At 39.1% G+C, this 14732-nt stretch overlaps 1 pseudogene and 1 gene segment (V, D, J or C); one reads left to right on the plus strand and one right to left on the minus strand.

The window, feature by feature from the left end:
• On the minus strand, positions 1-7133 carry LOC146978143 (Ig kappa chain V-III region PC 2485/PC 4039-like). The segment is given in 3 exon segments: positions 1-308; positions 6818-6874; positions 7088-7133. Coding segments are annotated over 3 exon segments (411 nt in total).
• A 3496-nt stretch (positions 7134-10629) lies between these two features.
• Positions 10630-11896, plus strand: LOC146978144 (Ig kappa-b4 chain C region pseudogene; annotated as a pseudogene). The gene is made up of 2 exons (XR_015037049.1): positions 10630-10661; positions 11478-11896. The product of XR_015037049.1 is annotated as an Ig kappa-b4 chain C region pseudogene (transcript).
• Positions 11897-14732: the final 2836 nt, after the last annotated feature.

Consider the following 14732-nt stretch of genomic DNA (forward strand, 5'->3'; position numbering starts at 1 on the left):
TCACTGTGTGAACGGGAGGGATTCATCATGTTGACAGTAATAAACTCCTGCGTCTTCAGCCTGAACTCCACTGATGGTCAGAGTGAAGTCAGTGTTGCTGGATTTACTTCCACTGAAACGTGCAGGGACTCCAGAGTAACGGGTTGTATCACTATGAATCAGGAGTTTAGGAGTTTCTCCAGGTTTCTGAAGGTACCACTGCATGTCATAAGTAACACTTGAACTGGCTTTACACCTGAGAGAAACACTCTGACCTAGACTAGACTGAGCTCCAGGAGTCTGAGTCAGGATGATTTCTCCTGATGAACCTGAAAAACATCAACAAGAGGAGAAGAGTTATTGAGACAAATCCATCTTGGAGAAAGATCAACATCCAAACAGACGAGGATCATTTCTTTAACATGGAGAATAGATGGAAGAAGGTCAATGCTGCTGGTTTCAGTGTTTCTCCATCATAGCAGAACATCATTGTGGTGAACCTGGTTCCATCCTGAAGCAAAGTTTTCAGCAGAGAGTCTCACCCTGAACAAGGAGCCCCAGGGTGGCCAGCAGTAGAGTCACAGACATCATCATTGAGCTGCTGTGGTGTCAGTGGCTGTGAAAGGCCTGGACACACACTGATCAACACTGGCCTCTTAACGGCTGGGAGCAGAGAGGAAGGACACATATGCAAACACACAGAGTCACTCAACTGGAGCTGTCCTCAACACATCATGCTGTGTCCTCCTCACTGCTGGAACAATTCACTCAACTCAATCATCCTCATGGAAATTGATTAAAACTCTGGATATGGTTTCATATAAAAATGTTGAAGTGCAGCCAATGATACTGTTGACTTATATGTAAACAGCACATGTCCCGCTTGTCTCACAGTGTTAATCAGTCATCACCATTACACATTTTTTTTCTAACTTGCTTAATGTTCATCTGCTATAACTAAATTTACTCCTGGAGTTCCACAAGGCGCCATCTTTTGTCCCCTCTAGTTTATATTTTATTTGTTGCTATCAGAGGTGTGGACTTGGACTCGAGACTTGAGACTTGACTTGGACTCGAGTCCCAATTTTGATGACTTAAGACTTGCTTGATCAAATCAAAAAAAGACTTGGACTCGCTTGGGACTTGATGCCAAAGACTTGAGACTCTACTTGGACTTGAGAGCAAAGACTTGAATTCAAGTCAAGTCACAAGCAGCAAGCACAAATATTAAAATATTTTAAAAAGTGTCACATCAATGTTATACTGCAGCAGCCAGCCAGAGACATTCCTATAGAACCCAGTCCTGTTATCAGTCTTGGCTCTATAATTAATGCCAACACACTAATGCCTACCACACACATAAAGATAATCTGGCTGATTTTGCCCCGATTTTCCCCCTTCCGACCAAAGTCAAAAATCGCCCGATTATCTTGGCTCCTAAGAGTATTTTATGAGATTCTCCTGTAGCATATGGTGTTTTAAGATTTAAATTCTCCCAACAATCGGCTCGTAAAATGGTCGGCGGCGACAATCGTAAATATTAAACATGTTCAGTATTTACGATTGTTGGTCCCAACAATCGTGACCATTTGGATCAAAAATCGGCTTGTGTGTGGGGGAAGCCGACAATCTCGAGTCACTGGCTCTGCTTCTTTATGTTTTATCTATATAATACATCCATGCACCATGGCTACCATCAACAGACTACGTCAGATCACGTTTGATCACACGAGATTTCTGGCGTGTTACTGTACGTCAATTTTAAATAGCTTTATTGGCATGAGAAGGCAGTGCTTATATTGACAAAGCATATCACAATAGAATATTAATAAAAATAAACAGATGAATAAGTGGCAGAACATTAACAATAAAATATAAACAACTTAACAATTGAGGCGTGGTCGTGATCTTTACGTATCATTAATTATAATCGATTTGTTTGGGACTCGAAACAAAAATCTTAGGACTTGGTTGGGACTTGAAAAAAAATCTTAGGACTTGGTTGGGACTTGAAAAAAAAATCTTAGGACTTGGTTGGGACTCGAAACAAAAATCTTAGGACTTGGACTTGACTTGGGACTTGAGAGCAAAGACTTGAGACTCTACTCGAGACTTGAGAGCAAAGACTTGAGACTCTACTTGGACTTGCAACATAGGGACTTTCTCCCACCTCTGGTTGCTATGATTCATTTTCCTACCAGTAATAAATATTTGATCAGAATGTCTCAGACATTAGATACTAAAGATCTTCCTGAAAATGTTGATTAGCTGATTGTGTTCAAAGTTCAATTTAATCCTCTGGCAACACTTTTGAATGCATCATGTACAGTTTGTGTTGTGTTTCAGACACATTATGTTAATGACAAAGCCAGTGTTTCTGCCACAGAAAACACTTGTGACATTGCAGATGTGAGGCTTCAGTGTGCAGAGACTTTAACATAGTCTGTGGACATTGATGATTCCTTAATATTGAATCAGATGGATGTATGGACGTCAGTGGAGCCGATTGTGCTTGATGTAGTTGTGATATTAATGGTATGATTGGGCTTTTTCACTAGAACTGTGTGTGTCTTCAGTGAACTGTATCAGTCTCTGCAGTATCTTCCAGCTGCAACAGTCAGTTCAGTTTCTGTTCAGTTTCACTGAGGGAGGTTTTTGTACGACGATTTTTCACTGTGTGAACACATACTGATTGTTGATATAGTGAACACTCTTACAGTAGTAAACTGCTGCATCTTCAGCCTGGACTCCACTGATGCTCAGAGTGAAGTCAGAGTTTGATCCACTGCCTGTAAAACGACCTGGAATCCCTGATGCTCGAGTGGAAGTAACATAAATTAGGAGTTTAGGTTTTTCTCCATCTCTCTGTTGGTACCAGTGTAAATAGTTGTTGTTATAAACATTCTGACTGGTTCTACAGTTGATGGTGACTGAGCCTCCTACAGCAGATCTCACTGCTGCAGGCTGAGTCACTGTGTATTGACCTCTGGACTCTGAGGACACAGAGACAGAAAGATAAAACAGAGTCATGGTTTTGTGGGCTTCATTTCAGAGGGACAGATGTTGATAGAGGAGTTGGATTCTCTGGACTTTACCTGTGAAGCAGCAGCAGAGGAGAGTCCAGATGAGGACGGAGACCAAAGTCATGTTTTTGATGAGGAGGATTTCTGTGTCTTGTGTTGTCATGAAGGACAGCTGTCAGTCATCCAGTCTTCAACTCTCAGGACTATAAACTCTCCCAGAGCACTGGAGCATGGTGCTGCTGATGCAAAGTGGCTCTCTATGGAAATGCTCTGACTGACTCCAACAGGGACTGGGATCAGTCTGATCATCCTGATTATCAATGGTTCAGTCAATTGATTAGTATATTGATCAGGAAGTGCTTTTTAATGCTGTTTAGGTTTTATCTGCTTGAGCTTCTTTAATTCAGATTATACAGTATTTTCTCATGTCTTAAAACATTTTTGAAATTGTAGATTTTTCTTAAAATGAACAAATATTGAAAATGGACGTTACATATTTTCCTTTTTGTACTGTGTTGTTGTCATTTCTCACATCAGCTGCCAAAACGTTATAAACAGACTAATCATGGTGAGTTTGTTTGTTTCAGAGTCAGAGAGCCGTGTCTCCACAGTGAGAGGTTTTTGTACGACGACTCAATGACTTTGTATCACTGTGGTACACGTTCGGTGGAGGAACCAGACTGGATATTGGAAGTAAGTGAATATTTCTTTAATATAATTTTTGAAATCCTAAAATGGCAAAGAAAAGTACATACTTGGCTTTTTGTGATTTTTTGAAAAGTGAAAAATTTCAGTTTTAGGATCCAAAAATGTTTATTCTTTTAAACAAAAAATCTGATGACTTCAAATTTTGCAACATAAAAAGTATAGATGATAAAGAAACAGATACAAAATATTTTTGTTAAAGTTTTATGATAAAATCTTGTAGATGAGAGTAGTTCAGTGTGACAGAGTCAGAGAGCCGTGTCTCTACAGTGAGAGGTTTTTGTACGACGGCTCAATGACTTTGTATCACTGTGGTGGACTTTTGGTGGAGGAACCAGACTGGATGTTGGAAGTAAGTTTCTGCAAAAATACCAAAAAGATTTTTTTTTCTTTTTTTAGTTTTAAGCACATAAAATATTTTAATTTATTAACTATATTTTTCATATTTGTGTTTTTATTTCTCCTTCTTAATCATGGAGTTAAATGTAGGGCCTCTTTTCTGAAGTTTTCTTGTCGCATGCCTGCCATGACTGAATTGAAGTTGAACTGTAGAAATGGTCAAACATAATTTGTTTTTTAATATACTGTATATTTAATAAATTGTTTCGTAGTAGTAGTAGTACTAGTTTTTGAAAGTGTTCATTTAAATCATTTTAAGAGTTTGTTCAATGAGGAGTATTTTCCACTCGAGGAACATTTGATGGTTGTCAGATTATTTGATAGACCTGTTTGTGTTTCACCTGAAAATCAATCTCACGGAAAATGTATGATTGTTTCCTAAATGAACTTAATGTATTTCTAGTGTAGTTTGATATGTTTCAGGTCAAACTGTATGATGATTGTCTCTGTGCTGATGTGCATGAGAGGCTTCTTAAAGGGAAGTGAAACAATGTGTGAGTGAGTGACTGGTGGAGCAGAAAAACATCTGACAGAAACTCCTTAAAGGACAAAACCAGCTCTCACACAGTAAAGGTGTCCAAGTGGCTGCTGTTGGATTGACAGTTTATGGTCTGTGTCTCCTAGGTGATACCCGTCCCACCCTGACGGTGCTGCCCCCCTCCAGTGAGGAGCTGCAGCAGCAGGGGAAGGCCACGCTCATGTGCCTGGCCAACAAGGGCTTCCCCTCAGACTGGAGTCTGGTCTGGAAGGTGGACGGCAGCAGCAGCAGCAGCTGGGAGGAGAGCAGGAGCCCCGTGGTGCTGGGGAAGGACGGCCTCTACAGCTGGAGCAGCACCCTGAGGCTCCCTGCAGACCAGTGGAGGAAGCTGGGCTCTGTGACCTGTGAGGCCACCCAGGGCTCCCAGACTCTGGTCTCAGAGACACTGAGGAGAGACCAGTGTCCCCAGTCCTGAGCTGACTCACTGGGACTCTACTACTGGTTTTACTCTGTTCTCTCTAACACTCTCTCTCGTTCTTTCATTATCATGTTCTGTCTTTCTCTGTGATTTGTTTGACTGTTTTTCCTCATGTTTTTAATTTCATTATTTCCAGAAAATAAAGATCTGTTCATCAAATAAATTTTGATTCTGTCTTTGTTTTTTATCAACAGATAATGATACTTTCACAGTTATATGAAACACAACTTAACCCTTCAAAAATTGAATTGTCTACAAAAAACAAAGTGTGGATTCAATTTCTGAATCAATTTTTGAAATTTTCAATTCAAAAATTCATAATTTTCACTCCCTGATTAAAATATGGAACTATTAAACTGCTGATTGTTCTTTGTTGTTTGACACAACTCCACCAAATGTTGTGCATGTTTCAGAAACACAAATATAAAGTCAGGTATCATCAGTATAGAAAGATATCCACTAACTCTGCAGCTCTCCCTCTGTGTCTGTTTTTAACAGGGCTGACATAGATTTCAACAGTGGTGTTTGCTTCAATAATTTATTATAATAAAACACTTTGATTATAAAGCTTTTTTCAGTGCATCTCATTAAAGTAAAACATGTGCTGTCTCTTTTCCAACGTCTTGGCTCTGACTGCTGGTTCATGAAACATAGAGTCATAATAAAAGACTTATTGACAACAAGCAACTATGTGCATGTCTTCCACATGTGACATCTGACCTTCTCTGCGCTGATGTCAGAACATGTGGATGCAGTAGAAAGATTATATTGGCTCTTTTAGATTTTCTGTCTTGAATGGACAAACCGAAACATCAATATGATTTTGCTTAAGAGCTGTGCCACAGTTCCTTTTACAATCTGTTTTCAAATGTTTCTTGAATGGTTTTGTTCTATCATTAGTTCTTGTGGAGTACTTTGTCCTTGTTCATGTGTGTAGAATCCATTTATATAATTAATAGTTAAACTACAAATTGAAAATGATTAGCTGTGGTTGTGATCTGTGATTTTCTTAATTGTGTGAGATTTGTGACATAATGGGAATGAGTGGATGTGGCAAATTTTACATGTAAATTGTATCATCCTACTTATATGAAAATGTCTTCATTCATATTATTTGGAGTTCAGTTTGGAAATGTAACCATTTTGGAATTTGCCCTTAGAATCTGTTTAAATATAGATCTTTTAATGAGATTTTAAATTTAGTTCATTTTCATAATATATTCAACATATCAATTTTGTGTTCACAGTAACTGACATCTATTATTTGTGTTAATCATTTCTGATTGTGTTAACTATTTCTGCCTGTGTTAATTATTTCTGCTTTAATTGAATTACATCATAAAGTTTTGTATTTAGAAACATTTAAGTTGACATTGTTGTCCTTGATAAATTGAATAGATACCATATTTCTATCGTGGCGAACTTGAAGTGCTCTAGTTTCATTGCAGCTGTTGAGTCAGATCAGTTCCTCTGCAGCTGAGGGAGGTTTTTGTACGACGCTTTTTCACAGTGTGAACGGGAAGTTGCCACTCTTCTGACAGTAATAAACTCCTGCATCTTCAGTCTGAACTCCACTGATGGTCAGAGTGAAGTCAGTTCCTGACTGACTGCCACTGAAACGATCTGTAACTCCAGAATGTCGAGCTGTTGCATAATAAATCAGGAGTTTAGGAGCTTCTCCAGGTTTCTGAAGGTACCAATGAAGGTCATTAGAAATACTTGAACTGGCTTTACATCTGAGAGAAACAGTCTGACCTAGAACAACAGACTGAGCTCCAGGAGTCTGAGTCAGGATGATTTCTCCTGATGAACCTGAAAAACATCAACAAGAGGAGAAGAGTTATTGAGACAAATCCATCTTGGAGAAAGATCAACATCCAAACAGAAGAGGATCATTTCTTTAACATGGAGAATAGATGGAAGAAGGTCAATGCTGCTGGTTTCAGTGTTTCTCCATCATAGCAGAACATCATTGTGGTGAACCTGGTTCCATCCTGAAGCAAAGTTTTCAGCAGAGAGTCTCACCCTGAACAAGGAGCCCCAGGGTGGCCAGCAGTAGAGTCACAGACATCATCATTGAGCTGCTGTGGTGTCAGTGGCTGTGAAAGGCCTGGACACACACTGATCAACACTGGCCTCTTAACGGCTGGGAGCAGAGAGGAAGGACACATATGCAAACACACACAGTCACTCAACTGGAGCTGTCCTCAACACATCATGCTGTGTCCTCCTCACTGCTGGAACAACTCACTCATTCATTCATCCTCTTGGAGATTGATGAAGACTGTGGATGTTGTGTCATATAACATTTTAAAGTGCAGCTACTGATACTGTCGACTCATGTATTGTAATATTTAAACAGCACATGTTCCTCTTGTCTCACAGTGTTAATCAGTCATCACCTGTCTGGTGATTTTTTTCTCACTTGCTAAATGTTCATCTGCTATAAACAAATTTACTCCTGGAGTTCCACAAGGCGCCATCCTTGGTCCCTTCTAGTTTATATTGTATTTGTTGCTATGATCCATTTTTCTACCAGTAATAAATATTTGATTAGAATGTCTCAGACATTAGATACTAAAGATCCTCCTGAAAATGTTGATCAGTGAATTGTGATCAAAGTGCTCAAAGTTTAATCATCTGACAACACTTGTGTAGTTTGTGTTGTGTTTTAGACAAGTTATGTTAATGACAATTCCAGGGTTTCTGCCACAGTATCACTTGTCACATTGCAGATATGAGGCTTCAGTGTGCAGTGACTTTAACATAGACTGTAGTCCTAGTCCTTAAAGGGACAACGAGGAGTTTCTATTCGGTTATAAAAAAAGTCTCATGTTAATGTGGATGAATCTCCGCTACCCACACTTGTTAATGGGCCCATTTTCGATAAATATATCGTTCTGTCTCTATCGTTATTTTGTTACTTTTAGTGGTGGCGGAGATGCTGGTCGAGCCGACCAGCGTTTTTTACTTTCGGTTTCGCAACGAGTCATGAGAATAATGCAGCTGAATCGCCGTTTAAGGTCGGAACTACGACGGTATGTGAACCTCTTTGAACCTCTGACTTTAAATCTTGATGAATGAAAACATGAGTCTGTCTTGCGCCGGTCAAAATAATTTTACGGTGCGCGCGGAGGCTCATAAATGTAGTGTGAAAACGCTTCGCTTTTCCAAAACTCCTTGTTGTCCCTTTAATATTGTATCAAATGGATGTGTGGACGTCAGTGGAGCTGACTGTGCTTCATGGAGTTGTGATGTTAATGGTTTGATTGGGCTTTTTCACTGGAATTGTGTGTGTGTCCTCAGTGAACTGTATCAGTCTCTGCAGTATCTTCCAGTTACAGCAGTCAGCTTAGTTTCTGTTCTGTTTAATTGAGGGAGGTTTTTGTACGACGTTTTTTCACTGTGTGAACACCCACTGACTGTTGATAACATGAAAACTCTGACAGTAGTAAACTGCTGCATCTTCAGCCTGGACTCCACTGATGCTCAGAGTGAAGTCAGAGTTTGATCCACTGCCTGAAAAACGACCTGGAATCCCAGATTCTCGAGTGGAAGTGTTTTTGATGAGGAGTTTAGGTTTTTCTCCATCTCTCTGTTGGTACCAGTGGAAATAGCTCGTGCTAGAGACAGCTGGACTGACTCTACATCTGATGGTGACTGAACCTCCTACAGCAGAGCTCACTGCTCCAGGCTGAGTCACTGTGACCTGACCTCTGGACTCTGAGGACACAGAGACAGAAAGATAAAACAGAGTCATGGTTTTGTGGGCTTCATTTCAGAGGGACAGATGTTGATAGAGGAGTTGGATTCTCTGGACTTTACCTGTGAAGCAGCAGCAGAGGAGAGTCCAGATGAGGACGGAGACCAAAGTCATGTTTTTGATGAGGAGGATTTCTGTGTCTTGTGTTGTCATGAAGGACAGCTGTCAGTCATCCAGTCTTCAACTCTCAGGACTATAAACTCTCCCAGAGCACTGGAGCATGGTGCTGCTGATGCAAAGTGGCTCTCTATGGAAATGCTCTGACTGACTCCAACAGGGACTGGGATCAATCTCATCATGCTGATTATCAATGGATCAATAACTTCAACAGAGTATTGATCAGAAAGTGCTAATTCTTATTTTTAATGCTTCTTAGGCTCTATGTGTTTGCACTAATTTTATTCGTAATATTTATATATATATTTTTTTTTTTGGAGGACTACGAGGAGGAGGACTACGAGGAGGAGGACTACGAGGAGTTTCGGAAAGCAAAGTGTATTCACACTACATTTTCCATGAGCCTCAGACGCACAGTGAAATTCTTGGACCGGCGCAAGACGGGCGAAAGCGAAAACATTTTTCTAAGGATGTTTTCATTAATCAAGAATGAAAGTCGGAGGTTCGAAGACGATCAGATACCGTTGTAGTTCCGACCATAAATGGCGATCCGCCAGCGTTATTCCCTTGACCCGCCGGGCATCGTCCAGGAAACCAAAATTACGAAATACTGGGCGAGTCGACCACTAAATAATAATATCAAAATAACTAGAGAGACAAAACAATATATATATAAAAAATAGACCCAATAACAAGTGTGAGTGATGTAGATTCATCCACATTAATATGAGACTCTTTTATAACCAAAAGCAAACTCCTCGGGGTCTCTTTAAATTTAACAGATATTAAAAATGTACAATTATACTGTGTTGTTGTAATTTGTCACATCAGCTGCCAAAACATTACAAACCGACTAATTCTGGTGAGTTTGTTTGTTTCAGAGTCAGAGAGCCGTGTCTCTACAGTGAGAGGTTTTTGTACGACGGCTCAATGACTTTGTATCACTGTGGTACACGTTCGGTGGAGGAACCAGACTGGATATTGGAAGTAAGTAAAGATTAATATATGTTGTTTTTTTTTTCCAAGGTGTTGAAATGAGAAAAAAAATTATGAACTTTATTGTTAGTTGGGTGTTTTCATTGTTGAAAATGTTGTATCAAAAATCCCAAAATGGTGAATCTTTTGTTTAAAAAAAAAAAAAAAAACTTACATTATATTTTACAGTATAAAGATTTTTTTTAAATAAGTGGAAAATATAGTTATTTGATGAAAACCTGTAGATTAAGTTCAGTGTGACAGAGTCAGAGAGCCGTGTCTCTACAGTGAGAGGTTTTTGTACGACGGCTCAATGACTTTGTATCACTGTGGTGGACTTTTGGTGGAGGAACCAGACTGGATGTTGGAAGTAAGTTAATATTTCATAGTTGTATTCATGATTTTTTTTTGAATTTTTATTTCTTAGATGTTAAAATGACAAAAACAAATCATAATCTGTGTTGCTGGTGTTTGTTTTTTAACATTGAAATTGCCCGTTTTTAGAATCCAACAATTATTCCTTTTAGATAAATTCAGATAAGTGCAAATTTTGCAAAATAAAGACGATCATTTTTTTTTTTTAAAGTGAAAATTATAGTTATTTTATAAAAATGTAGAGAATAAGTTAAGTGTATCAGAGTCAGAGAGCCCTGTCTCTACAGTGAGAGGTTTTTGTACGAAGGCTCAATGACTTTGTATCACTGTGGTGGACTTTTGGTGGAGGAACCAGACTGGAGCTTGGAAGTAAGTTTCTGCAGAAATACAAAAAACATATTTATGTGACTTTTTTATTTTAAATTAAGTCTTTATAGAGGTGATTTTTTTTTATTTTATTTTATTTATTTCTCCTTTTTAATCATGGCCTTATAGGGCTTTTTTGTCTTCTCTCATGCCTTTCATGATTGAATTGAAGTTGAACTGTAAGGTGAAACGTCATTTGTCATCTAATATACTGTCAAAAAAATCATAAAATTCAAACTGGTCAAACATAATTTGTCATCTAATATATATTCCCAAAAAAATATAAATTTCAAACTTACCTTACAATCTGTCAAAAGTAAATTGTGATTCATTTTCTGTAGATGAGTAGGCTATTTCATATTTTAAAAACCTGTGATACTTTATATTTTGTGATTCACTGTTTCCAATGTTGTTTGAAATCATTTTAGGAGTTTGGTCAGTGAGAAGTATTTTCCACTTGGGGAACATTTGATCATTTGATGGTTGTCAGATTATTTGGTTAATCTGTTTGTGTTACACCTGAAAACCAACTTTCGTAAACTGAAGATTTTATACATACTAAAGAAAATGTATAAATATTTCCCAATGAGCTTTTTGTATTTTTTAGAGTAGTTTGATATGTTTCAGGTCAAACTGTATGATAATTGTCTCTGTGCTGATGTGCATGAGAGGCTTCTTGAAGGGAAGTGAAACAATGTGGAGTGAATGAAGCAGAAAAACATCTGACAGAAACTCCTTAAAGGACAAACCAGCTCTCACACAGTAAAGGTGTCCAAGTGGCTGCTGTTGGATTGACAGTTTATGGTCTGTGTCTCCTAGGTGATACCCGTCCCACCCTGACGGTGCTGCCCCCCTCCAGTGAGGAGCTGCAGCAGCAGGGGAAGGCCACGCTCATGTGCCTGGCCAACAAGGGCTTCCCCTCAGACTGGAGTCTGGTCTGGAAGGTGGACGGCAGCAGCAGCAGCAGCTGGGAGGAGAGCAGGAGCCCCGGGGTGCTGGGGAAGGACGGCCTCTACAGCTGGAGCAGCACCCTGAGGCTCCCTGCAGACCAGTGGAGGAAGCTGGGCTCTGTGACCTGTGAGGCCACCCAGGGCTCCCAGACTCTGGTCTCAGAGACTCTGAGGAGAGACCAGTGTCCCCAGTCCTGAGCTGACTCACTGGGACTCTACTACTGGTTTTACTCTGTTCTCTCTAACTCTCTCTCTCGTTCTTTCATTATCATGTTCTGTCTTTCTCTCTGATGTGTTTGAAAGTTTTCTATCATGTAATTTCACTATTTCCAGAAAATAAAGATCTGTTCATCAAATAAATTTTGATTCAGTCTTTGGTTTGTCATAAGATGATGATTCTTTGTCAGTGATATGAAATTACACTTGGTCAATCCCTCCACTGATTTATATACAGAAAACATAAAAAAAACAAACATTCACGTTCACACCCACAGACGACTTTTTTTCTAATAAGTTTAATATTTTTCTATTAATAAATTGGTAGCCTTGAATGGCAAATTGGACTAGTCAACTTCTGCGTTGTTTGACAAACAGAAATTTAATACGTCTCTGTATCTTTTGGTGATATAAAGTCAAGTATCATCAGCATAGAGTGATGTCCGCTAAGTATGCACTCAATCTGCAGCTCTCCTTTGTTTCTCTTTATGACAGATGATATAGTTCAACTGTGCTTTTTTCTTCAATATTTCATGTGGGAAAATTAGACATTAGAACTGTAATGCTATCTGTAAAACAAAATCCTTCATTTGATGGATATTTGGAGTTCAACATAACATAGTTTTTGCAAAAAGTTAAGTAAGTTTAGGTTTATTTGACTTGCTCTTCACAATGTACTGTATTGTATTGGTTGACACCTACTTAATGTGTTTGATAAAATATGAATTGGAAATCTTGACAACTCAAAATGAGCCATTTGATTAAACAGTTCGGGTTTGATAAAATACCTTAAATTGTAAATTTATTGAATAGAATATATTTGAGGAAATTATTTTTAATACTATGTTGAAGTCAAATCATGTTTTAGTTTCAGTGCAGCTATTGAGTCAGATCAGTTCCTCTGCAGCTGAAGGAGATTTTTGTACGACGTTGTATCACTGTGTGAACGGGAAGTTGTCATCATGTTGACAGTAATAAACTCCTGCATCTTCAGCCTGAGCTCCACTGATGGTCAGAGTGAAGTCAATACCTCTGGATTTACTTCCACTAAAACGTTCTGGGACTCCAGAGTAACGGGTTACATCATTATAGATCAGGAGTTTAGTAGTTTCTCCGGGTTTGTGGAGGTACCAGTGGATGTCATCCTCAAGGTATGTACTGGATTTACACAACATAGAAACAGTCTGAAAGATCAACATCCAAACAGAAGAGGATCATTTCTTTAACATGGAGAATAGATGGAAGAAGGTCAATGCTGCTGGTTTCAGTGTTTCTCCATCATAGCAGAACATCATTCTGGTGAACCTGGTGCCAAATTGGCAATAAAAAGAAAAATAATTTCCTAGGGGGGTCATTATTTTCCATAAGCCACAACAGAGAGATGAAACGAAGGAGCTACCTGCTTCTAGGTCTCTCCCATAGACTGTAGTCTCTCCTATTGGTCTCCTTGATGGAAGTGACACGCACCACCTCAGGTAGCTGTCAACAGTCTAACCTAATGGAGGTTCAGGTATTGTACAGTCCACCTTAGGGGTGTCTGAAAATCGTATCGCAAGGGGAATACTATATTACATTTTCAATTACATAATGATATTATCAGAATTTCAACCACTGCTGTTTTATTGCAAACTAATGGGTCATTGACTTATCTTGTAATGAGTGTTATTTGAAATGTGATATTTTTTATTTCAGATTTTTGATATTTCACAGTCTGTATCAATCCCTCTTGTTATTGAGAATTCACCTCATACATGTAAAGCAGTCGTTTAAGCTGAATATAAATAGGCTACGGAGTGTAAAAAAATGTCAATGATTTGCCAACCATGTTCTAAAATAATGACCTCATGTAATTGTTTTGAGATTTGTTCCATTGCTTTAATTACTGTCCTACTGTGTGAGTGTGCGGTGTTCTACTGTAGTTTTAGTGCAGCTGTTGAGTCAGATCAGTTCCTCTTAAGCTAAAGTAGGTTTTTGTACGATGCTTTTTCACTGTGTGAACGGGAAGCTGTTATCCTGCTGACAGTAATAAACTCCTGCATCTTCAGCCTGAATTCCACTGATGGTCAGAGTGAAGTCGGTTCCTGACTGAGTGCCACTGAAACGATTTGAAACTCCAGACTGGCGAGATGCCGCATCATAAATCAGGAGTTTAGGAGCTTCTCCAGGTTTCTGAAGGTACCACTGTAGGTCATAACTAACACTTGAACTGGCTTTACATCTGAGAGAAACAGTCTGACCTAGAACAACAGACTGAGCTCCAGGAGTCTGAGTCAGGATGATTTCTCCTGATGAACCTGAAAAATATGATCAAGAGGAGAAGAGTTATTTAGACAAATCCATCTTGGAGAAAGATCAACATCCAAACAGAAGAGGATCGTTTCTTGAACGTGGAGAATAGATGGAAGAAGGTCAGTGCTGCTGGTTTCAGTGTTTCTCCATCATAGCAGAACATCATTGTGGTGAACCTGGTTCCATCCTGAAGCAAAGTTTTCAGCAGAGAGTCTCACCCTGAACAAGGAGCCCCAGGGTGGCCAGCAGTAGAGTCACAGACATCATCATTGAGCTGCTGTGGTGTCAGTGGCTGTGAAAGGCCTGGACACACACTGATCAACACTGGCCTCTTAACGGCTGGGAGCAGAGAGGAAGGACACATATGCAAACACACAGAGTCACATTTCGTTTCATAGTAATACATAAACAGCACATGTACCTCTTGTCTCAGTGTTAATCAGTCATCACCTGTCTGGTGAATTTTTCTCACTTGCTTAATGTTCATCTGCTAATTAGTTCCACACGGCACCATACTTGGTCCAAACTAGTTCATATTTTCTTTTTTGCTATGATTAATTTTTGTACCAGTAATACATATTTGATCAGAAAGTCTCAGACATTAGATACCAAAGATCCT

This window comes from Trachurus japonicus, chromosome 11 (genome assembly GCF_045865225.1).
Source record: "Trachurus japonicus isolate A0001 chromosome 11, Traja_1.0".
Classification (NCBI taxonomy): Eukaryota; Metazoa; Chordata; class Actinopteri; order Carangiformes; family Carangidae; genus Trachurus; species Trachurus japonicus.